Source organism: Coturnix japonica, chromosome 2 (assembly GCF_001577835.2).
Source record: "Coturnix japonica isolate 7356 chromosome 2, Coturnix japonica 2.1, whole genome shotgun sequence".
In the NCBI taxonomy this organism is placed as follows: Eukaryota; Metazoa; Chordata; class Aves; order Galliformes; family Phasianidae; genus Coturnix; species Coturnix japonica.
This window is the reverse complement of record NC_029517.1, coordinates 46,186,116-46,210,362: the sequence shown is the minus strand read 5'-3', so window position 1 is coordinate 46,210,362 and position 24,247 is coordinate 46,186,116. Positions and strand designations below refer to the sequence as shown.

Below are 24,247 nucleotides of genomic sequence, written 5' to 3'. Positions count from 1 at the left end.
CAAAGATTATTAAGGGACCAGAGTATTTCTAGTATAAGGAGAGGCTGGGATAATTTAGCTCAGAGAAGTGATGGCTCAGAGGATCTTCCCAGTGTGTTAATGTACCGGATGGGATGGTATAAAGAAGAAGAGTCAGACCATTCTCAAAAATGACCACTGAAAGCACAAGGGAAAATGGGCCAAAACTGAAACACAGGAAACTGTATCAGAAAAACCCTCACTGCTGTGAGGGTGGCTGAACACTGGAGCAGGTTGCTCAGGGAAGTCGTGGAGTTTCCATCCATGGAGATATTAAAAAGTAAAAACCCACCTGTAACCTACACTATTGGAAAGGCTGTAAATGTGTAGAGTGCTTGCCAAAAAGCCATCTGCCCTGAACTGGGAGGCTCTTTATTTTCATCAAACTGAGCAACATGTTTATTCCCCATGTGGGTTTAGAAAAGATGTTACAGACTCATTCAATTGATGCAAGGAAAAAAGAAAAAAAGGCCTACTTATTCATTCTGCTTGTTCAGTTTTTAATGATATATCCATTGTTCTTTCAGATGGTCACAGTGACTAACAGCTTTAATAACTTGTGAGCAGCCAGACTTGATTAGAACTCTCATCATTGTATTATAAAAATCAGCCTCTTTTTAGGGAAAACAGTTTCTATGGAGCTTATGAGGTATCAGAATTCATGTTATATATGAAATTCAAACATATTAAAAAGTCATTCTAATTTGAATTGCAAATATCAAGTGATGAAATTCCTGTAAAGTTAAAACGAATCCCTCACACAACTCATGTCCATGACCAAGCATCTTCTCAATAATTTATAAATAAGCTTGAAGAAAATTATTGCTGGGGTCACTGAAGAGGCTGTACTCCCTGGCCTAATAAATTGCCTTCCCATTCATAGCTACATTCTTAGAGGTAGAACTCAAAAATTCACCATGGTGGTTTGTTCTGATTTCTGTAAACTTCTAAACTTATTAAAATACTACACCTCACTAATTACATTTAATGATTGAAAGTGTCCAGATTAAAGGATATTTAAAAAAGAAAAAAGGCTTTTCTGCAGGAAAACACTTGCACCTCAGTTAAAACCAAGTAAACAAAAATCTGAGACTAGTAAAGCTTCTTTATTTATAGAGGAATCTTCTTCTATGGTAGACAGAGTAACACACCTATTTTTCTTCTCATAAATACCTCTAATCCATGAACAGCTGGACATAAGCTATGCTAGCTCCAAGGCTGTAAGATGTAATAAGTACTTCACAGCTTCCAAATCATTATAAAGATATCCAAATACCATTATTACCTCTGTTCTTTAATTTTATGTGCTCACCAAAACCAATCTGAAGTTTCTTAGTTATATATTCATTTGCTAATATAACTACTGCTATGTACAAAGTAGTGTAACATCTTGACATCGAGAAGAGTTGATAATAAGGTGAACACTGGATAAAATTGTCACGTTATTTTGGAACACAGTCCTACAATTGATCCACAACATAATACTGAAGATTTCTTCTAATCAAGTCACATTGATGCCGAAAGTCAAAATGACTAAAAAAAATCATCAGTAATTAGAGCCACAACAAATTTCCATAAAGGTAGTTTCTGGAGTCCTGGAGAGGAGTTAAGCCTCAGCTCTTTTCACAGCTCAAAAATGATGCCAAGTGACTTACATCAGATACTGCAAGTTGAGCCTGGCATTCCACTCAGCAGGCACTGCTGGGACAAGTCCTCCAAGGTCTTTGCAAAATGTGCGTTTCATTCCATCACCCCTAGCTGATGCACACAGAAAACTGACAAAATCCACAGAGCAATCCACTTACTGGTGACAGATTGCTGATGCACATCTGCACACAATCTTCCCAGTAAAGAACTGCATGCACACAAACCAATACGGGAGGCTCATAGATCTCACAGCTGATTCTTACTCCCATTCTTTTTTTTTTCCCCCCTCCAGCACCAGACATACATGGGACCCAAACAGTTATTAAAACCTTCACTTCATGCACAAATATTCAGCTCAGGTATCTCAGATTATATCCATCCCCCATTTGGACGATGACCTCAAGCAGCAGCTCTGGGTGCAGGTAAGACCAGCAGCACCTCATGGAACACTCAGTAGAGTTGGGAAAGTGGGGACAAGGAGTTCATAGCAGCACTTGTGCCAGATATAGGCATACACCATCCTTCCTTACTGTTTTTTGGTGTGATTTGTTTTTGTGTTTTTTCTTTTTGTTGTTGTTCTTGAATTATACTGTCTTAGACTGTATTTGAGGTTGAAAAAAAGTAATTGATATTGCTGATCTTCTCATTTCCTTCCCCTTGGTCTCCTAGACTTCAGATCCCTTTTAAATATGAGCCCAGGATAAGTCTAAAAATTGCTCCCGATTCTCTTCTGACACAAATATAAGCCACAAGCAAGAAAAAGATAGTCAGTGATTTTTACAGTAAAGAATAGAAAGCTGTCCCTGAGCGTCTTCTTCATCCCATGCTGTAAGGCAGATACGTATGTTTTCTTTAAGTCTCAAGGAATTAACACTGCTTCATAGCTATTCTGCCAGTTTCATTAATTGCACTTCTATTCCAATCACTTCACAAGCAGACTGTATTTATAATCTGGCTATTTATCCTAATGTTTGATGTTTCTGACTCATATAAATACATTATGTTTGAATGCAGAAAAGTACTTTGCATGACAAATTTGAGATTTCTGCCGGAAACATTTGACTGAAATTTATTTTTGCTATCCATAGGGAATAAGCCGCTACATTATTTGATTGTTATTCACATTTTGGTAATCGCTTTATGAACCTCTACTAAGAAATGAAATGGCAACTTGCCTTTCTTCCTCTAAGAGCAACCGTCTCCCTCCCCCTTCCAAAAGCATGGACCATGAAAGAGCATTAGAAAATTAAAAAGCCAACAGAAATAAAATGATGTATCTGTGCTTGAATATTCATTAAAACATGACACTGCTTAGTCACTGCTGGCCATTTGGATGATATATGGTGCTTAGACAAGCTTAATGCAACAGTGGGAATTCAGTCTTGTTTTTATGGGGTGGGTGTATATTTTAATGGTCAGATTCCTAGCAGTGCTCAGCCATCCTAATTGCATTAATACTGCCAGGCCATAAACCACTTTGCATCAGTTGATGAACTGACTTCATGTTGTAAATAAGACCACAGAGAAATGGCAACAGATTTCACTTCCGGGCATTATTCAGATCTACCTTGCTATTCTTCATTCTGTCCAGCGGCTGCCCTACCTACAGTACTTTATAGTAAATATGCTACTGGAGTTATTTGCCTTGTTCTACTTGCCTTTTGTTTAAATGTTACACTGTTCTTTCCCAGAGACTTCTTCTAGAAGTTCCCATATTGGCAGAAAATTTACCACACTTTCATTCTGTATAGCTATAATTAACACCACAAGCACAAGAAACGATAACAGAGAAATAAGTTTATGCTAATAAAACCCAAGGTTTAAGTTCACCTCTTGGTTCACCTCACAAATCTAGTGATCTGTTAATTGTGCCCCTCGTTGTCACTGGATTTTATGAGCATCAAATCACAACTGATTTCTCCTTGGAATTTGCTGAAAAAATAGCAAAACTGTGACTGAACAAAAAATGCCTCCTATACTCCTCACCCTTCTCAACATCAGTTTTCTAACCTGATTTCCTGCCCTCTGATCATTTGGCAGTACTCGAGGATCTTCTTTGTTGTGTTAAACTAGCTCCACACTACCATTGATTGCACTTCCAACAAATAACTAGAAGTTATTTGGGCTTCCCTAGCAGGGGCCCAATATATCAGACTCAGCTTTGTTGCAAGGCTGCATGCAGCAGACATATGCAGCAAGACATCATGCCCCAGCAGCACCTCATATGAGAAGACTAATGAAGTTGAGTCAGATCTTCCTTAATTTATTGAAAATACTTGCTCAATTAAGAGCAATCTTGGTCTGGCCTTTTGCAGGACCAGTACATGATGGATGCACAGAGCTATGCAGTTTTCTTAGCTGATTCCTCTTGAAAAGGGTAAAAATTCCTTTCAGATTTCTTACCACTGTAACGTCCACTAGTCATGTTGTGCTAGAGATAGATAAGGGGCTTAATAATTTATTAAGTATGATTAATAGAAACACACCAACCCATTTAAGTGGATAATTATTATCTTTGCATCAAGTTTTTCACAATTGCACTAGCACAATCCAAACATCATCATGAATTAAACACATCAAGAAAAAGATATTCTGAGTTTGAACTTCATTCTTTTTCTCAATAATTGGGTGCACCCAACAGTTTGACTGCCCAGATCATTGCACGTTGTCTAGCTCAGTCTTCTCGTTGATCTATCGCATGCATGGCAAATTAGCAACTAGGAGAGCAGCTTACAGCCCCCTAATCCTTTTAATGCTTTTGTTCTTATTGAATCAACTGGTATAGAAACCATTGTCCTCACAGTTTCTTTTCCATTTTTTCCACTTTTTTTCTTATACACTGGTTTAATTTCCCTTTCTTGTGGCAATTTATTCTAAGAACGGCAATGGCTAGCATGAACAGGAAGCACCAGGGGAACACTTTATACGCGGCAAACACTCCAAAACAAAGTAAATGGGAAAACATACATTCTGTGTTAGGTTTCTGCAGGGTTTTAAATTGACTGAAGTATTCTTTTCATTTTTTTTTTTTCCCCCCAATTGATAAGTAGAAATGGGACCCTAAATCATGCCATCAGTTTCTTCAGTCTGTTCCTGTGAGCACTCTTTTATGCCTGTGAAGACTCCTGCTACCCATTTCTGATATCCTCCCATTCAAAAGATTTTGTGTGGTGAGATGATCAGGAATACATTAAATATTCAGTATTATTAGAAACAGCTGATTTTTATGGTGCCATTTGAGTATTCTACATAATATTCTACAAGCCTATGCAGCTTCTATTCACAGCTTCATGTAAAATTATGAAGACTTTATACCTCAAATACCTGTGGGCCCCACCTATGTTTTGTAAATTATATTATATTCATATGAAATTCAAGACTCTGTTTAGCAGCTTCTGACAGACTACATAGCACACTGCCACTGTAGGCTATAAGAGTTGGCGAACACTTTCACTGCCAACTACTACTCTAGAAGTAAGCACTTGAATTAGAGCATTTAGCCCAGCCAGAGCACTTAATGATTGTTATTTATGGAGGCAGAGTTAGGAGTAACTTAGGTTACTCTGAGCACAGAAGAATACCAACTACCCACACTCTAGGCATCAACTTTAGCCAAGATTTGGAGTAGATGGCTGGAACAGGAATCTCTTCATCACTTAATCAGACAAAATGAATTAGCACATCTCATGAACTACAGATTATGCAAAATCCAACCAATTCTATTGCCTCTCTAAAAGATCGCTTTATTTATCTGAACAACAATATGAAATTATTAAATCAAATCAATAAAGACAGTAGAGAACAAAGAAATTTTAACAACAAAAATTGAATGATACATGTTCTAAATGAAATTAGGTTGAAAATATAGCTGAGAGCATACCACCATGAACAAAGATGATCCTAGTTTTCAAAAACAAGATAAACTGATGCTAATGCAATGAGGAAACAAGGAAAAATAAACACAAGATCTTAAAAATAGACCCCTGAAACCATCCTGAAAAGGGAGTGGTCTGTTGCTTTTGGTTGTCATTTGCCTGTGACATGGAGAAATTCTTCCAGATGCAGTGCATCATGATGGTGAGCAGAATGCCAGACCCCTACAATTACTCACAATACATGATTTTTGGTATATTTTATGAACACTAGTTATTCACAATTGGGCCCAGACTCTCAACTACCTATGAACTGGGTTTCATTGCTTCAAATCACATCTCAGAAGAAGGAAAATATGCTATTAATGTGATTACAGATTCTATGTGAAAAAATAAGAAAGCTTTCATAGCAAACACCAATACTGACATCTGTTCCACAACAGATTCAAATACTGTGCATGTGTGAACATTCAACTTACCCTGTCTATTCACTCTTTTAAATCAATTTGCTCCAACTTATAAAGTATGGAAAGAAAATCACACCACTCTAGAGTGTTGCCAAAACTTATGAAAACTGGTTTAAAATATGGTCCAGTAATTCTGGCTCCCAGCCTTTCCCTTTAATTTCTGTGATCAAGTTATTTTATGATACCTGTCTTCAAGGAGTGAAAGTAGCTCTGCTGCTAGAGGACAGTACTTTGAAGATGCATCTAAAACCCACCTATAAATGGTAGTTTTTCAAAGAGCATCCACAAGATCTTGGCCAAAGTTTTGGAGCTGGATGGTGCCAATTACCATAACTATCCTACTACTGACAAACTCTGACAGTTTATACCAGGTGATGACTTTCCATAGGATCATGAACATTTGCTGCCTCATGCAGGGCTGCATGCATTTAGTAATGCCACCCTGTAAACTTTATCATCATGTGATTTTTAGCAGTATTTTTCATGAGTTGACTGTCTGTAGCTCAAGCACAGACTGTGTAGCTGGCAACGGAAGGCTGTGTAGGGAAGAGCTCAGTACAGTCTAGTTCTCACACCTGCCACACACCCATCTCTTGAATTGAAACCAGTGTGCATTGCACATTACAAGCACTTGTGTTTCTTGGCAAGTGACCTCTCTTGCCAGAGAAAAAATATCCATTGCTTTCACATTCATGCCATTTGTATCTCGTTGCTTTTTGGCAGTATGTGTATTTGGGAGCAACTATTTTCAAGGATGAAGCATGGGAAGAGTAAAATTAGACCAAAAATCTCTGTCAACCTAAGAACTAAGAACTGCAACCACTTCCATCAAGCCAGATGTTGATGTATTAGTTTTATGTTTTTGTTGCTCTCTCTCTCTTTTTTTTAAGTTTTCATTAAATATCTATATAGAAAAAATGAAGCTTTTTCACTCATACACATTAATTTTATATTTTATATGTGGCCATATAAAAAAATTAATTTTATATTTTATAAGAAGGCCAAGAGGTTGGATAAGTATGACTTAGGCCCTTAGAAAAGGGATGCAATATGTTGCCAAGTCAGAAATGTGGCATTTTTACCTTACTGAGCACTGACCTAGAGTACCATGACTGAATGTAAATTAAAATGGGTTGAGTAGATGTGTCGCTCCAGTTTATAGTTTGACTGATGTGCAGGTATAGACCTGAAATGACCGTTAAAAATACATATAAACCTAAAACAAAACTAAATGACAAATGGAAACTATAACAGATAGAAAGAGCACAGTAACAGTATTTAACAAAATCTGCTTTATCACATAGTGCTATTGTGCTATTTGTAGATGTTGTAGTTACCATGGAAATAAATAGGAAGCATTACTTTTGGAGCAACCCATGTAGAATAACCTATAAATAATGAAGTACTGCTTTAAGAAGTAACCTAGTAAGATAATAGGAAAATTTCTGCTTTATTAATTTTCTATATATTGATATAATAATTAATCATCATTTGTACTAGAAGAATAGATTTAATGTCTAAAATTTGCTACATACTCATTTGTATACCCAAAAGTCTGCTCCCAGAGAGGTAAGAAATGGCCTTGGAAGACCTGAGGAAGAGGAAGCTAGTTGAATTTGGCCAGCAGATGTCTCTGCTAAACATGCTGAAGGGAGCACATTCAGCTACAAACTTCAGCAAAATACAAGTGGTTGTTTGTATCTTTAAACTGAAGAAAAGAGATAAGACCAACTAGGTCACTAGCAATTCCGAAGACTGTTCTGACACAGTCACAATAAAAAAAAGTTTTCCTTAAATCTCAGTGACAATCAAGTTAATTAAATATTAAATTGGCCTTCTGATATTAACTCACTGACTATGAAGAATTAATGAAAGGTTAAGCTTATGAATCAATATTCTTGACAGAAGTTAAGAATGTCTTGAGCCTTGGGGAAATAGTATTTTTATAATTTAAATTCTACCTTTTATGAAAACAAACATCCTGTTCATAATACCAACAGAGAATTTTCTTAATTCTTAATATTCTTCCTCAAACTGAAAAAAAAAAAACAACAGTATGTAGGAGAATAAATTTTAACTTTAGGCTGAAATAGCAGAGTACATGATAGAATTAATTATGCCCCTGATGGATAACATCCAGGCATTCTTACATTTTTTGTACATCTACATGTTATATGGTCATACTCGGAATAGTACAAATTCTAATAAAAAATACTAATATTCGTTTCCCATAATTGGCACTTGCCGCTAACATGCAGTGTGATTTTCTGATTAATAATGAAGAAAAGATCTGAAAAGACACAGATCAGCTGGAAAGGCATCTGCTTAAAATACACACACGTAATTAGGAGAGGACGTCAAACAGGCTTGATTACATATTTCATGGGTATGTGTCAAAGAGTGTAAAGCAGTTGACTTAACCCCAGGGTGACTTCAAGAGGATTTTCTCTATCTAGTGTTTGTGATTAGCACCATATAATCTGGATCTGCTGAACAAGTAGAGTTTTACACAATATGCAAATTTCCTTTTGCTTTAATTTAGCCCCTTTGGATTTAGCATAAAATCTCTGTGTTGCACGAAGGGCTGAAGCAGCTGGATCCAGTTAGCTCAGAAATTAAAAATGTAATAAGTGAAATAAGGTAATCCTTTGCCATGGCAGCCAGCACACATTGGAATGGGACCTGGACATATGCAGAGGGATGGCCAAAATGCATTCCTCAGTGCCAGCCAGATTTTCCTCTGTGAATGCCAGAATGCTGTCCCTTCTCTTGTCACAGAGTGCTCTACCTCTTCATATAATTAAACATATTTCATCTCCCTGTCAAGACTCATTTTCTAGGCGTATGCTGGTAAGAAAACTGCTCTTGTATCAGTCAAGAAAATTAGCAACTACAAGGTAACATTGTATTTCCTTGTTAGCATATCAGGATATGGCAAAAATTAATTAGCAATATATTACATTGTTGAAGGTTTAATGGAATTAATTCAAGTCTAATTTTATTTTCCTTTCCTGTTTCAGCTCTGTTGTTTTATTTTTAGCTAGAACTGTACAGAGAAACTACTTGAGTATTGCACAAGATATTATTTTTTCCCTAGTTTAGCAGGGTACTCCAAGAACAAACAGGACCCTGACCCCCCACTCTATTTAGACAGCAAAAATTCTTTGGAAGGTTTGTGTCCAAGTGTAATTGAAAAACCTTCACAATTTCTTGGAAAAATGTGGTCCTGCAGTCTCAATTATAGGTTCTCAATTGATGAGTGATAACAAAAACTTTGTAGTGAAACAGAGACTTTCATCATCTCCTAACTATATCTGAGAAAGAAAATGATCTTCTAGGGAGAAAGATATTATTAGAGGCAGAAGGCGCTTCTCCAAGACTTCCTTTAGCCATGTGTCAGCAGTGTTGGGTCAGGCTAGGAACAAGCAGATCAGAGTTTCAATGCTCTTGACTGCTGCTAATACTACTAAGACCCTTACTGAAAAGTAGACAGTCTTATGCCAGATTCTGTATCTACAGTATGGAAAAAAAGGCAGGACTCATCCATTATTCCAAATTTGTCTTCCATAAACATCGTGTGTTTGACTGTATCTTCAGACAGTTGCACAAGACTATCTCACTTATTTGCTCATTTTGCAATACTGATTCTTTGTTTTAATTCCATCTACAATCATTAGCAAATATGTGCTCTGTTGAGCACATCTCTCTCCTAATAAATTAAAAGCAGTCCCAACAACAGGCTTTTTTTTTTTTTTTTTAAATGCAAAAGAACCCATCAAGCTTTCCTCCTAACCTTCTTTAAGCAATAAGTTGGAAACGAAAATGAACAGACAGTGAGCTATACATACATACTCTTTATATTAGATAGGTTTTTGACTGTTTTTCCATAACAGGGACATTCTTACCCTGGGGAAATATACATATTTTTTTCTTTTTGTTTTTGCTTTTGCAAAACAGTTTGTCTGCTGTCAGAATATGAACAGAAAAAGCAACATCTGCCTGAATAAGCTTGGATTTGAAGTATGAAATGCATGTTGCAGAGCAGAAATTGTTTCACAAAAAAAGAAACCTTAGGCTGAGCCTTCATGCTCCTCAGGGTTTCCTTAGCATATTCCCTGTTCATCTTCATTAAGGAAAGGTGGAAAATTGAACATCCGCACTCCCTTTCCTCTCCCACCCCTCACCAACCCCAAAGACAAAACAGTATTTCCACTTCAGCTAATCTGATTATTCATTTTTCAAGCCACACATGGATTATTAGCAGGAGATATATGCAAAAGAAAAATTCCTAGGCCATTCTAAGCTAATCTTCTAAGCTCCCTTAACAGGCAATGAGAAGAACTGGCACTGCTGGATGTAGCTCATTTCATCCTAAATTTCCTAAATATGTCAGAGAGATCAAACCGGAGAAGTACTGCCTCTTTCCATGAATTGCAGTAGGAATCCACATGGTCAGCTCAGACAGATGCTGACAGCAGTGTAAGATAAATCCCACCCAAAGTCTAACTCCAGGTCTAGAAACACCTCTTATACTGTGCAGATAAGAGAATACTGGCATAGGCTATGGAGTCACTTCCTTGGAGACTTTCAAAAGCTACCTGGACATGATCCTGAGCACCCTGCTCTACTTGCTCCTGCTAGAGCACAGGACCCAGAGGGCCCTGACAGCCTCAGCTACACTGTGCATCTGTGAACAGTTTCCAAGCTCCACTCTCCCCTAAAGATTAGTTTTTGATTTACCAAAGGTCAAGTAAATTTTATGTCTGAATGAGAAAAGGCGCTCAAGTCACACAAGTCATCTTGGCTATTATATTAGGATTCTTTTCATGGCCTCACTTGATCTCAGTGGAAGCATTTATAAGAGCATCCACAGAAATTAAGTCCTCAAAATGAAACTCTATCTTTTCTCACAAATTTAAAAATGAAATTGCAGGTAATAATTCTGTAGAGGTTCTGATTAATCAATAGGTCAGGACTTAGTTTCACAGTTGCCATTTGACGTGAGGCCGATAAACCATCTTAGTTGTATTATCCTGCGTATGTCAAGGTACACAGAATCACAAGAATGCAAGACTGTAGAGTACCACCATTACCAAAAAACTAATCCAAAAAAGCCCACAAAAACACCCAAGCCGAACTAAATGTCTTTGGTTAGGAACACAATGGTTTATTTTGAACTGGAGTAAACAGAGAAATAAACTGATTGCAGCAACTTACTGAATGTTGTTCCCGAACATTTGCTTTCATGGTTCTATGCTATTGTACCCCTCCCTGATTTCAGCAACAGGACAAGGCACAGAATTTTATCATTCTTGTTAGATCATCAACCATTATCTTAAAGAAACTGAACTAACGTGGACAAACTCTTCTCTTATCAGCTTATTATCAACTTTGATTTATAGCTACCACAGCTTGCGGACCTCCACTTTATGCCAACAATCAGGGGTGGGAAAAAAAAATAAAATGAAAGAAAGTGAAAGCATACAATGCACAGCTAAGAACAACGCTCCTGTTTTACTGCCTGTATTTGGGAACAAATGCTGTAGGAGTGCATTTTACCACCTCTCTGGAACCACAACAATAGTTCTTCAAAATTCACTGGTCCTTTACTAGACAACGGCATAGCTTCTGAAACCCACAACATAATACAACTGAGGATACAAAGATGTTCAGCAGCTCCCACATTCCTCATGACAAGACTGTTCTTTCTACTTCTTCCTCAGGTTTGTTGCTTGGTTGTTTTTTTGTTCGTTTTTTTTTTTTTTGGTTTGTTTTGTTTTTTTTTAAACAAACAGTTAAATTAAGGTATATAAAGCATACCAAAAAGCAACATGACCTTAAAGCAGTTCTACACTAGGGTAGTTCTAGTAACCACAGAAATAAATTATCATCTACATTATGGAAGCACAGCCAACAAGACACCCAATATATGTGTGTAATTTCTTCTTCCTCTAGGAATTAAACTATGCACATAAAGATGGATGGAAGAGGAAAGGCATTCTTCTGGTGCCAGTAGTATAAGGTTAAGCTTCCTTGGTGAGCAAATGAGATCAGTGAATTCTTTTATGTGGAAGCACACAGAGCTCTTCAAAGGAAAAATAACTCAAGTTTCATCTTGCAGTCTATAGTATATGAAGATGAGCAACATACATACTGAGACACCCAAGACATTTCTGTCCTGTACTACTTCTTCCTGTGTTACCTCGACAGGTCTGAGGAAAGACTGACATTTCTGTTCCTTTTCTTGGCCTCTTCACTGATTAGGCAGTTTGCGAATTGAGTCCATATCAACATTAGCAAATGTGCATCAAAAACAAAACTTAAAAACAGTTTTTATTTCTAGAGATAAATCTTATAAAGAGATTAATGTCTGCAAAAGCAGCCTTGGCAGGATTTCATCTGTTAACTCACTTTTTCATAGCTTCTGAAATCAAGCTCTGGATGTTCTGCTCTGCCTTCAGGTACAAATGATGTCTAGCTTGCATTAGTCAGTTCACAAAGAAAACTAAGAAAACTGGGTTGACATAAAACGCTAGCAGCAAGGGCTGGTAGCAGAACATAAATAAGTGGTTTTTTTCTAGTTTGTCCTCTAAATCAAGTTCATCTGGGGATAGAAATTAAAAAACAGGCACAGTCACCTCACAGTCCAAAAAATCTTTCCTCTTCTTTATAATAAATTCAGTGTAATTACCTAAGAATTGGAACATTGAGAATAAGTGGGGTTTCACATTGAGAAAGTGGGGGTTGGAACTACATGATCCTTGAGGTCCCTTCCAACCCGGGTAATTCTGTGATTCTGTGATTCTGTGATCTTCTGGCTTTAACTTCTTTTTGTGCTCCTTAAGTAATTAAGACTTAAAACTTAAGTTTTCCTTCTGAAGACAGAATTTAAAATTCCATCTCTTCAGTGCACCCATTCTTTCATGTTCAGAGTGAGAATGGAGCATTTTCTCCTCGCTGTTAACTTGTCACAAATTTTTTCCTCAGAAGAAAACAGACCAAAAAAAACCCCATCCACCTATCTTTCAGGTTCAGTTACCAAAAGTGTTAACCATGAGTAGTGAAGTGAGGGGACTTGTTTAAATTGCCCAGGTTTCTTTTCCATTACAGTTCATCTTGTGACAAATGGTTGGCATAGAGAAAGCAAAAAAATCATCAGTGATTCCCTCGTATCAAGGAAGGTTTACCCAAAGAGAGAACAAGTTTGTATATAGTGAGCTTCCACTTCCACACAGGCCAGTACAGAAGAAAGCCCAGTGATCCTTGCATATTTGCTAACTGAAGGAAAGTCATTTCTGGCCCCAAACTGGTTAATTTGTGTGGCCATAAGAATTTAAGAATGTGACACTGAGAATCCATGCAGTATCAACAACAACAGGCTGCCCAGCATCCCATTACCAGCATCACCAAGTCCTTGAAATACCAAAGGAAGGTAAAAGCTAAAATAGAGCTGAAAACAACTCTGAAATCCTAACTTTCAAAAGCTAAATTAAAAATCAAAATTAGCCTCACCATTTAGTATCCTGCACTGTATGCTTTGGCTGCATGTAGTATAATTGCCTTTATGAAAGCTAAAACAACCTTCCATTTCCAACAACTAACCAAGCATCCAGTGACTTTAAGAGAGGCATTTAATTCATCATCCTTCAGAAACCGTCTACACTTTATGATTTCTTCCAATGCATATAATATCTTCTTGTGAAAAGAAATAATATTGCCTGCATAGACATAATAACTAAAGTACCACTCCTAAATTAATTCCAAATGATATGTGTTTATTTCATTTGTAAAACTGACAAATATTTACTAATGAAAGTGTGTAGCAGCTAAGGTCAAGTTGAAAATTCCAAAGACACAAGATTTCAGGGACTGGTTTAGTCACACTTATCATGATTTAACTTTAGCATGATATATGCCTTGTTGTTGAACAGAAGTTGAAACAGATCAAGGACTTAGATGGGATGATATCAGACTCAGAAACAGATCTCTGTCTCAGCACAGCCTAATGATGGAACCTTCCATTAGTGATCTCCCCCCTCTGTCTTCAATAAATACTGGTCCAATCCAGTCACCTTACATCCCAAGAAGACTTCAGCACTCTTGTTACACAGAAGTGAACTATTAGTAACAAAGACATTTTCTTAATCTTGCTTGTTTCTGCTCCAGGCTATTTACAACCCAGAATGAGAATCACTTTTTTTGTAATGAGTGAATGGAAAGCAAGTAGTCAAGGAGCCACAGGAAAGCCTAATTCAGAAGTGATTCCCCTCTGACAGCACATTTTGACACAGAAAACTCTGACGGTTGAGGTGGAAGAAATATGCGTAAAGTGGATTAAAACAAATCTGGAGTAATGTTTTATTATGAAATTTCCCTACAGCATGTGATGGCTTTGTTGTATACATGCAAATGCCAATTATCTTTGTTCAAAAGGAGAAGCATGCCTTCCACAGAAATCAAGTAACTTGGAATGCTCTGATATTCTCAATGATGTCCGGGCAACAACAAATGGATTAGATTCCTTGTTGCATTGGTTGTGTCGAGCACAAATAGATTCACTGCACTTATCACTCTGCAGGTCCTCGGCCAAGGACGCTGCAGCACTGCAGTCACCCTTTACCTTACCTTTGACAAGGAGGCTGACAGAATGCATTTTATGATGGAAAAAAACAAAAGCCTTACAACCTCATGCTACCATCTTTGCACGGTGGTTTTTCCTCTTCACTTTGGTATGATTGAATTCTAATTAAAAATATTTATCTCATACAAATGTGTATACTTACATACACACATACATGTAAGCATCATCACTTCGGTTTTAGTGCAAATGGAGAAGTTGAACATTCCTACTTATCTGGAAACCAATGAATTCTTGTAGATATTAAGAGGTACTGCTGGCACTTTTGCTTTTCAATGCAGCACATGAAAATGAGACTAGAGACCACCAAAATACCTAAGGCTACAGCACTCATGCAGAAGTTCTTAAATTCAAATACGTGTCACAAACATTATCAAGTTTCTCAGTTTTACCCTGAATGTAGGTTTCTTCATGTTTACCCTGCATTTTTTTTTCCTCATCTCCTGTTACCTTTCTACTATTAAGCACCGAGGGAAAAATAATTTATTAATGGAAAATAAAACACTATCAAAAAAATCACTAAACAAATCCATAAAAAACAAATCATTAAAAATCCACACCAAGTTAATACAGATGTTATATATCACTGCTTTAGCAGACTTACTAAACTTTTTACCATATCCCCAGAAGTAGTCTAGCATTCAGAAGAGAGCAGTCCATAGCTATTCTGAAAGTGACAAAGTGCCATAAAAAGCTTTTTAATGATTTTATTCAGACAGACTGGTAAAGAATATGGTGCTGATACAGATGAGTGCATTTTTTATTAACAAACAAACACAACAATTCACCCTTTACCCTTCGGTATAGTATAAATACATCTGCTTTGCTATTTGAACTTGTTAAAACTAGGTATTGATGAATGTTGGAGAAAATAAAACTTGATGTACTTTAGATATTGGAGACAGAAAGTTATTACTCATGCCAGACTTAAAAAAAAAAAAATCTTAAAATGAACACACACACAAAAAAGCAATAAATGAATTAAACCCCAAACTAAAGCCAAATCATCCACTCTCACAAAAGTTTTGTGGAAAACCCCTTTGACTTAGTTATTTCAGCTACCTTAAATTTTCATCACTGCTAAAAGTGAGAAAGAAAATTAAAAGAAATAGCGGAAACTAAAAGGTCTCTACAGGCTGTTTATTCATGCATGTATTTCACTCTTCTATCCACTGCTACCCACTTTATTCGGGTTCCAAATCAAGTATTCCCCTCTGCCTGGTATTAAGATTTCCAAGTAGACTAGCTTGAATGGGTACCAAGAGATAGGTACTTAGATGGATGAGGAATGTGCCAGACAAAACTCCTATACATAAAACCAAAGCAGTAAGCCTTCTTTAAAAGGGAACATGTTTGCTTCAGATTGTACATTCTTCTAAAGAAATTTGTTTTGCAAGAAGGTATGCATAGTACAGGTTCATTTTGGATACCTGATCTCTACATAGGGCACAACAAAGCAAAACAACCTCACTGGTTGAAGATCAGTCAAACTCCTGTTGAAGTCTATGATAACTCTGCTATTGATTTCCACATGAGCAAGTATCTAAGAAAATATCCCTCATAAAAATCTTGCTCTATGAGGAAGAAACTTGAAAACTTCAGATAAATCAAGACAAGAAAACTCCTCAAACGCTAGCAGCCTTAAAAGTACATGGTCAGTGTTTTTCCAGATGCACATCTCTTAAATCATGATACACTTTATGCCTTCTTATTGGAAATTAAAAAAATACATTGGAGAAGGGAAGCTCAAACGTTATTCATAGAATTCATACACATTAACTGTGCATACACCCAAGTATGAAACATATATTTTGCTAATCTTGCACACTTTTAAAGTGGAAGCAAGCCTCAGTGCCAGGCTCCAGCAGAGCAGGGCATTCTGGAGTCAACATGCCACAAAGTGTCTGGCTTAAAGACAATGATCCAGCTCAAGGTTATAGCTCAAACTGTTGCATTAGCTCCACATTGATGGTTCAAAGGTGCTCAAACGTGTGGAAGCTGAAGAAAAGGGGTTGAAAATCAGAAGACTTCTGTCACCAAACCATGACAACTACCTAGCAAGCTAGAAAGCCTGCAGTAGCCTCTAATCCCAGTCTACTTGCACTTGTCCTGGGGAAATGAAGTCATGGCAGTAAACGTGCCATATAAACAATGTTTCTGGAGAAGCCTACTGTAAAAGAAGATTTAGCAGGTTTGCGCTGGCTTCCCAAAGTTCCTGTGACCAGGAAATGTCAAATTCACAAAACACAGCAGAGATGAAGATGGCAGGATGTGAGCTGTAGTTATCTCTGTACATAGCCACAGGCCGCCGTGTGAATATGTGCTAAGCAGTAACTGGAAAGGTTTGTCCTCCACTTTGCACAGCTCAGTATGCCTCTATCTGTATCACAATATCCTTGGCCTGAAAGGAAGCAGTGGCCTTCAGTACTTAGAGAAGGATAGCATACTTCAAGTTTGACTGCCTAAGGTCACCTGTTTCAACCTCCAGCTCTCTGCACTGGTAACTATAAAGCTATATCAGATTGTTCAGGTCCAAGTCCAGTCAAATTCTGAACATCTCAAAGGAAGGGCATTTTACCGCCTTCTTTAGGCACTTGTTGCAGGATTTGATTATGCTCTTCCTGGAAAAAACCATTTATTTATACCTAGTTGGAACTTCCTGTGCTACAAGTTGTGATCGCTGTTTGTTCTCCATTCATCCTGCACTTCAAGAAGCAGGAAGTGTATTACATTTCCACAATTGTGTGCTTTTCCAAGGGAGAAAATGGGAATGTCTCTAAGATTTACAGTGCTAAATTATATCACATTAAGAACAAAATAAGAAAAGCAAACAAACAAACAAAAAAAACAACCACATAGACTCAAACAATAACAGCAACAGAACACATAATGCTGTTTTCCAGTACAGTGTGTCAAAGTACAGACAAAATAACTGCTGTGAAAAATCATAGTTTGAAAAGTTTGCTGTATGAAAAGAAACATTCACTCTGTAGAAGTGTATTTCCTATCAAAAAGGGTGTTCTCTAAACTCTGTTCTGATATCTCTCTAAATTTCTGTTACTAAATTGCTTTTCTGTACAAGGTCAAGTTGCATGGTCCTTGTTCCCAGCAGGAACTCTTACTGCCTCAAGTCTGAATAGAGTGTGGCTTAGCTACATTCTGCTATTATTTTCCCATTGCATCTTTCTCAGTGTCAGGCCGACTGCAAGATGTAATCAAGCCTTGCGTGTGTGTTTGGCGAGAACAGTCTGAATACTTAATTTGTTCCAAAGAAGGTTAGAATGATCAAATACTCAAGACTGAATAAACCAGTTATCCTGAAGACTCCAATATCCATACTGAGGAATGTGGATTATAAATCTAGCCAGGAAAATTAGGCTACAGCCACAGGAAATGCAATCAGATTTGAGTCCCAAATACAAATCTGAAATTCAGTCTTCATTATTAGAGTTATGTTAACTGACCTGTGAGTTTTTCCAGAACATCAAATCCATGTTTCAAAGCAATGATATCAAGAAAAGAGACTGTGCCGTCTTCAAACCTGAAGAATGGAACAAAGCAGCACAGTAAACAAATCATGCAGGTATCATTCAGACTTTAAATCTATTTTGAGAGTTACTATTCTATATCCAGTGAATCTAACTCTCAGAATGGGAACCTCTCCCTTAGGGATTTATTTTCAAGTATTATAAGTGCCAATCTTGTTAAGTCAAAATGTATTATTCAAAGCTAGAAGCTCATTTGAGCAATTGCTTGTAGATAACAGCTCTATTTTCTCCTATATTGTCTACTTTGGTATTTTGGATTTTCAAAAGTAATGGGTAACATTTTATGCCCTAATACCATAAGGTTCTAAGTTGCCTCCTTTTATTCTTAAAAGTTGATGGGAATAGGTGAAGCAAAACGTGGACATTTTGTGTTTGCTCTACTCCAGGTGATTACATTTAGTACAGCTGAATTGAAAGAAGGGAAAAGACTTTCCCTATCTGGAGGAAAGAGGAAAATTACTAACAAATTTCCCTCCATGCAATGCTATTGGAATTGAAAAATAACTGACCTATAGCAGGAGCAGTATAAAAGGATGGAGCAAGACATACATACACAACCAACAGGGTAAACATGAACTGGAGACAAAAATGCTTGATTTGATGAACTTACGGAGCCATTCCTGCAACTCAGAAGATGCAGATCCAAGGTAGGGGTGTATTCATGAAAGAGAGCCCAAGGTAATTATGAGTGCGCTGAAGGGAAGGGGTGTCATATCAGGCATCAAAATATGTCCACAGCTTACAAAGAGTTTTAAGGACTAACCACTCAGCTTGTTTCACAAGCAGAATAATACTGACAACTGAAGGTTAAACTATACAGAACTCACTACTGTGTAAGGCTGAAGCTGATATCACAGCACTTCTCTAAGAAGTGCTTTCAGCTTCCACAGCTGAAATGAACCGACCAGCAACATCTCCATGTCTCATGGTTCAAGTTTAGCTTTAAACTTTCACCATGAGGACAAAGCCTTTCCAGGAGCATGGTGTTCGTTCAGTCTTTCTCAGAAAGGGCTGGTGATGTCCATGCTGAACACAGCTGGATATCACTGAATATAACAGAGGCACTTTTGGCTGAAAAATATTTTATGTGTACACATGATATATAAGAAGACTTTATTTTCCTGGATGTATCACTTGTCTTCACATGGACAGAAATCTTTTGGTGCCACAATTAAATACGTATTGTGAAAAGGCTCAAAGGTGTGAAACATCGAGACTTCAAACACTTTTTCTTTAATAAAATAAATCTCAACAGAATAGCATAATAGCTCTCACTTCAACAGTGGTTTTTCATACTTCTATTTCATTCTGCTATAGTTTTCTACTAATAGAAACGAGACAAGTTACACAGACAAGATAGCGAGCTGAAGAACATATAAAGCTTCTAAAATATTTGATAAAGTTCCACCTAAGTGCAATACCTGACTATTGTGCAGGGCTAGCTGGTGGCTGGTCATATGTTCAGTTATGACAAAAGATAACAGAAGCAGTAAATAATTACAAATTAAATGATAAGAGAAAAGCGGTACAAGGAAGAATAGTCCAAAAAGGATCATCTGTGCTCACACTTTCCAACACAACACAGGCCAAAGAATCCTTAGAAATTTCTGAATCTTGTCTAACAATAATTAATAGCAAATTATTATGCTCCTTAACCTTTCTGGATTTCAGTTATAAGGTGTGGATCAGTATCAGAGGGAAGCAATACTTCCAAAAAAGTCAGAAAAGAATGATGAGAGCAGAAGAGGAAGGAGATAAAACAGACACTAGGAGATGCTTCAAAATTAAACATAGAAAATGTTACAGAATTGGATATTCAGAGGAAAATATTACAGTGGTCCCACACAGCTGCCAAGCAGAGATTATAGAAAGATTACTAAAGTGGGAGGTGACTGCCCCTGCTCAAGTATTTGCAATGGCCAGCAAAGCAATTAAAGCACTGGGATTTGAAGACCAGAGTAGAGATGCTGGCACTGAGCCCATCAAGAAGGGCATAACCTTCAACAACAGTCATCAGAATAGAAAAGTACTTGAAAAGGCTACAAAGGCATCAGCAGAGATCTTCAAAGGCCCCCATATCATATGGAAAGTAAAAAGGGAAGATAAAACTGGACTTCTGTTCATTAGATGTGATTATTAATCCAGGAGACAACCACAGTTCATCCATCACTAAGCAACAGAAGATGCATGTATCATGATAATATTTTACGGTCTTAAAGATTTTCACTAAAGTAGTCCAGAGATTAGGAATCTCCTTCTTTTCAGAAAGAAGAAAGCAAGCACAATCATGTTTTTTTTTCATCAAACATTATGCTCCAGAACAGTACAATCATTATGGTAGTAGATGGAAAAAAAAAAAAAAAAGTGACTGCTAGAAGCTCCATTACAAGAACCAGTAGCTGTAAAATAATTAAAAATAATTACAGAATCATAGAACAGTTTAGGTTGGAAGGGACCTTAAAGACCATCAACTTCCCACCCCCCTGCCACAGGCATAGTTGTCACCTGCCAGCTCAGGCTGCCCAGGGCCCTATCCGACCCAAACTTGGACATCCTTAAGAATGGGGCATCCACAGCTTCTCTGGGCAGCCTGTGCCAGCACCTCACTGCTCTCTGCATAAAAAAATTCTTCCTAACATCTGAACTAAATCTCTTATCTTTTAATTTAAAGCTATGTCTCCTTGTTCTATCTCTATTAGACTATGTGAAATGTCATTCCACCTTTTGCTTTTTATAAGCTTCCCTCAAGTACTAGAAGGATGTAGTAAGGTCTCCCAGAGCCTTCTCTTCTCCAAGTTAAACAAGCCCAACTTCCTCATCCTTTCCTCAAAGGAGAGATGTTCCAGCCCTTTGATTGTCTTCCTGGTCCTCCTCTAGACTCACTCCAGTAGCCCCACATCCTACTCATGCCAAGGGTAAATTACATTGCCAAAAATATTTGCTTAAAGTTATGGGCAAGTCTTCTTTTACGGTTCAGATACAGATACAATATTTTGCAATATTCCATTATTGTATGTGGATGCTCATTCAATTTCTACATTACCAGCTTTTCTCTTCTGACAATGAAAGCAATATTATTCCATCATTTCTACAATGTGTGTATTTACACCACTGCCATTACACTTGATTCTCATCTATAATCTCCAGATTTACTGAACACCCTATGCACAACTTCATGTAATGCTATCATCCCCTTCATATCTCCAGCTATTTAATCGATCATTTTGCTTTACCCCTTGAGAAGTTTACATGAATTATCTATAAAATCTGGTATTCAGTAAATGAAGTCTATATAAGTTTAATCATTATCAAAGCAATCCACGATGCTATGAAGGGCAGCTATTCCTCTTCTGGGACACAGAGAGCTCCTTCCCAGAATATTTAACTCTATTTAGGCCCGAATATAAACACGCTCCTTTACACTGCAAAACACTGACTTGAATGGCTGCTTTTCTTTCTAATGTAATTGATGCTTCAAACTAATTGTTTTCCCACTCAATGACAGTTACAGCGTTGGAACAATCAGTTTAGGATCAAGCTCATTTTAATGCTGGTCCAGCAGCCATTTCCCACAATAATGGAGTCTCTACAGCTAACAATGTATAAAGGATACTTACATAGGATAATAGTGCAGAGTATCAACCCAGGAAACATCAAGCTTACCTCTCTTAGCTAGTTTTTATTATAATTAATCCCACTTAATCACAGCTGGGATGAGCTCAATTGCTTAGCTAATTGTGTTTGTGAAAACCTGATAGCATTTCACATCAACCTGCTATTTGGCAAACTCCTTAAATAGCTCACGGGATAACAAAGACACAGAGCAGCCTGCCTAAATCTTATGAGGGAGTTATGAAGTTGATGAGCTCTTCTTCCTTTGCAAGACACAAAAGACCTGTGCTTCTAAAAGTGCTGATGCTTTCTTTGAGCTGTGAGAGAAAACTGCTTTTGGGTCTCACTATTGTGATCTCTTTGGGACTGGAGAGGGCTAGTTTTTATTTGGATACTGTCAAGTGGTTGTCATAACACTTCTTTGTTAGGCTTCTGCATACAAATGTTATTTTCTAAACTTCAGGGCAACAGAATCCGACAAAAAAAAAACAGTGATCTTCCTGGACAATTTGAACTCATCCTCTCTTAGCCAGGTCACTTTTGCAGATAAATATGATAACACATCATGTCCTGGACAGATATGATTAGAAATAGAGCGCACAAAGACAAAACAAACTATTCCTGTTTAAAGAGAGAAGTAAAATTTGGCATAAGGAAGAAACATAACCCCAGAGCTGAACAGAACTGACTTAAGTAAATGGTCTCAAAGGATTCAAGACTAATTGGCCAATGCTAAGGTTGTGAAATATCTTAAATAACACATTATTCTGTATATGGACAGTATATACAGCCCAACTTTTAGGTTGGAGTACTGGCCTCTGCTTTCTGGGAAGGCTGACTTGCCCAGCAGGCAGATGAAACATTCAGCTGCTGCTTTTTTTTTCTCTCCCCACTTACCCGAAGTAAATCCAGACACAGAGCCACTGCACATTAATTTCTCTGGCCAGAGTACAGCCCAGAGCTTTGAAACTTTGATAAAAATTCCTCCACAAGGTCAAAAATAATCCAGCTCATCTGAGAGCATTGCTGAGTCAATACAAAGCCCAGTGTGCAGAGGGAATGCTACTGTCAGTCAAGCTCCACTCTTCCTTACACCAGGGCAATGACTCCATTTAGGTCAGATGAGCAAAAGTCATCCTTTAGTTTCTGAGGCAGGTAAAAGTGAAGGCAAATCCACAGGAAGAAAAAGAGCATTTCTTGAATAAGCTGCTTTTCCTTTCTTTCCTTTTTTTTTTTTTTTTTTTTAAGTACTCCTCAAGAGTGGAACTGTCCTTTGAAGTGAGATGTTACACAAGTTCCTTTCATCTTTTCAATTCATTTATTTTCATCTAATTAAAAAGTACAACAATACCGAGAGGTTCTTGGCATGCATTTAGAAGTAGTTCATTCAGATCCTGTTTCTCACCTCGGAGAGATACTCCGTATCACCTCCATGTGAAACAACCTTGTCAGTAAATTTCATTTTTACACTTTATAGAAATACACCTGTTTGTTCTAAATTGACTTCTTCTGGGATTACAATAGCACCAAGGGTATACAGTGTCAGGTTCATGACTGTAGGAACAGACTCGTTTCCATCACGTCCACCTTTTTATGTTATTAATTGCCAATATCTAATATTAGCAGGGGAATAGATCTTAATTGGTCTCACTGCTTCCCTACATCAAAAACCAACACTTGCAAAAGGAGCTCTATTTGTTTTGCTTTTCTTGAACTTAAAACACATCTTTACTGGGCCCTTTATTGCCCTGTTCTGCTCCCACAGAGACACAGTTCTCAGGTATGTATCTGGGCTGTTTGCGACTCTCTAGAGGAAAGGCTCCCTTTGCCCTAGCTTTGTCTCCTTACAGCTGAATCCATCCACTGCTAGCAATTTGCCAGTTAGTTACTTAGCTAGGTAGAACCCTGGCTATGCAAGCAGCAACAGCTGAGTGTTACCACAACATCATTTGAGACCAACCACCCAGCTGTAGCCTTTCTGCTCCTCTTCAAATAACATTTTCCAAACAGGATCTGATCCCCAGGTGCCTACCCTTTGATGTATGCTCCCTTCAGAGTGAATCTCTTTGTTTTATATACTGCATGTTGCCAAGGTGAGTAAACACAATCAGGAGATAGACCACTGTTATGGACAAGTATGCTATCACTAAGCTTCTGTAAGAAGTCAACTTTTGTGTAACTGCCTACATAGGAGCATGCAAGCAGACAGGAATTTAAATGCCAGGAGGGAAGTAATAAATTACAAATTCCTGAATAGGACACCTGCTCTCACCACTTCAGCAGCTCATTTTTACATCTGTTAGAAGCACATTACATGTTCATGGGCAATGACTGTTTCTTACACGATGAAAGGAGAATGCTTACCCAGGGCCTGAACAACTGCCCTTTGTGGAGTAGGAAATGAAATGAATAAATCAATCCATTTTTATTTCTTAAATGTCTCTG

General features: G+C 37.6%; 1 protein-coding gene across 3 annotated transcripts in view; it reads right to left on the bottom strand.

Annotated features, from left to right (window-relative positions):
- Positions 1–24,247, bottom strand: part of MOCOS (molybdenum cofactor sulfurase) — a 204,132-nt gene that overhangs the window by 75,566 nt on the left and 104,319 nt on the right. For all 3 annotated transcript variants that reach the window (XM_015854275.2, XM_015854272.2, XM_015854273.2), the window contains exon 5: positions 18,107–18,183. In XM_015854275.2, coding sequence (XP_015709761.1) covers positions 18,107–18,183 — 77 coding nt within the window. The remainder of the gene's footprint in view (positions 1–18,106; positions 18,184–24,247) is intronic.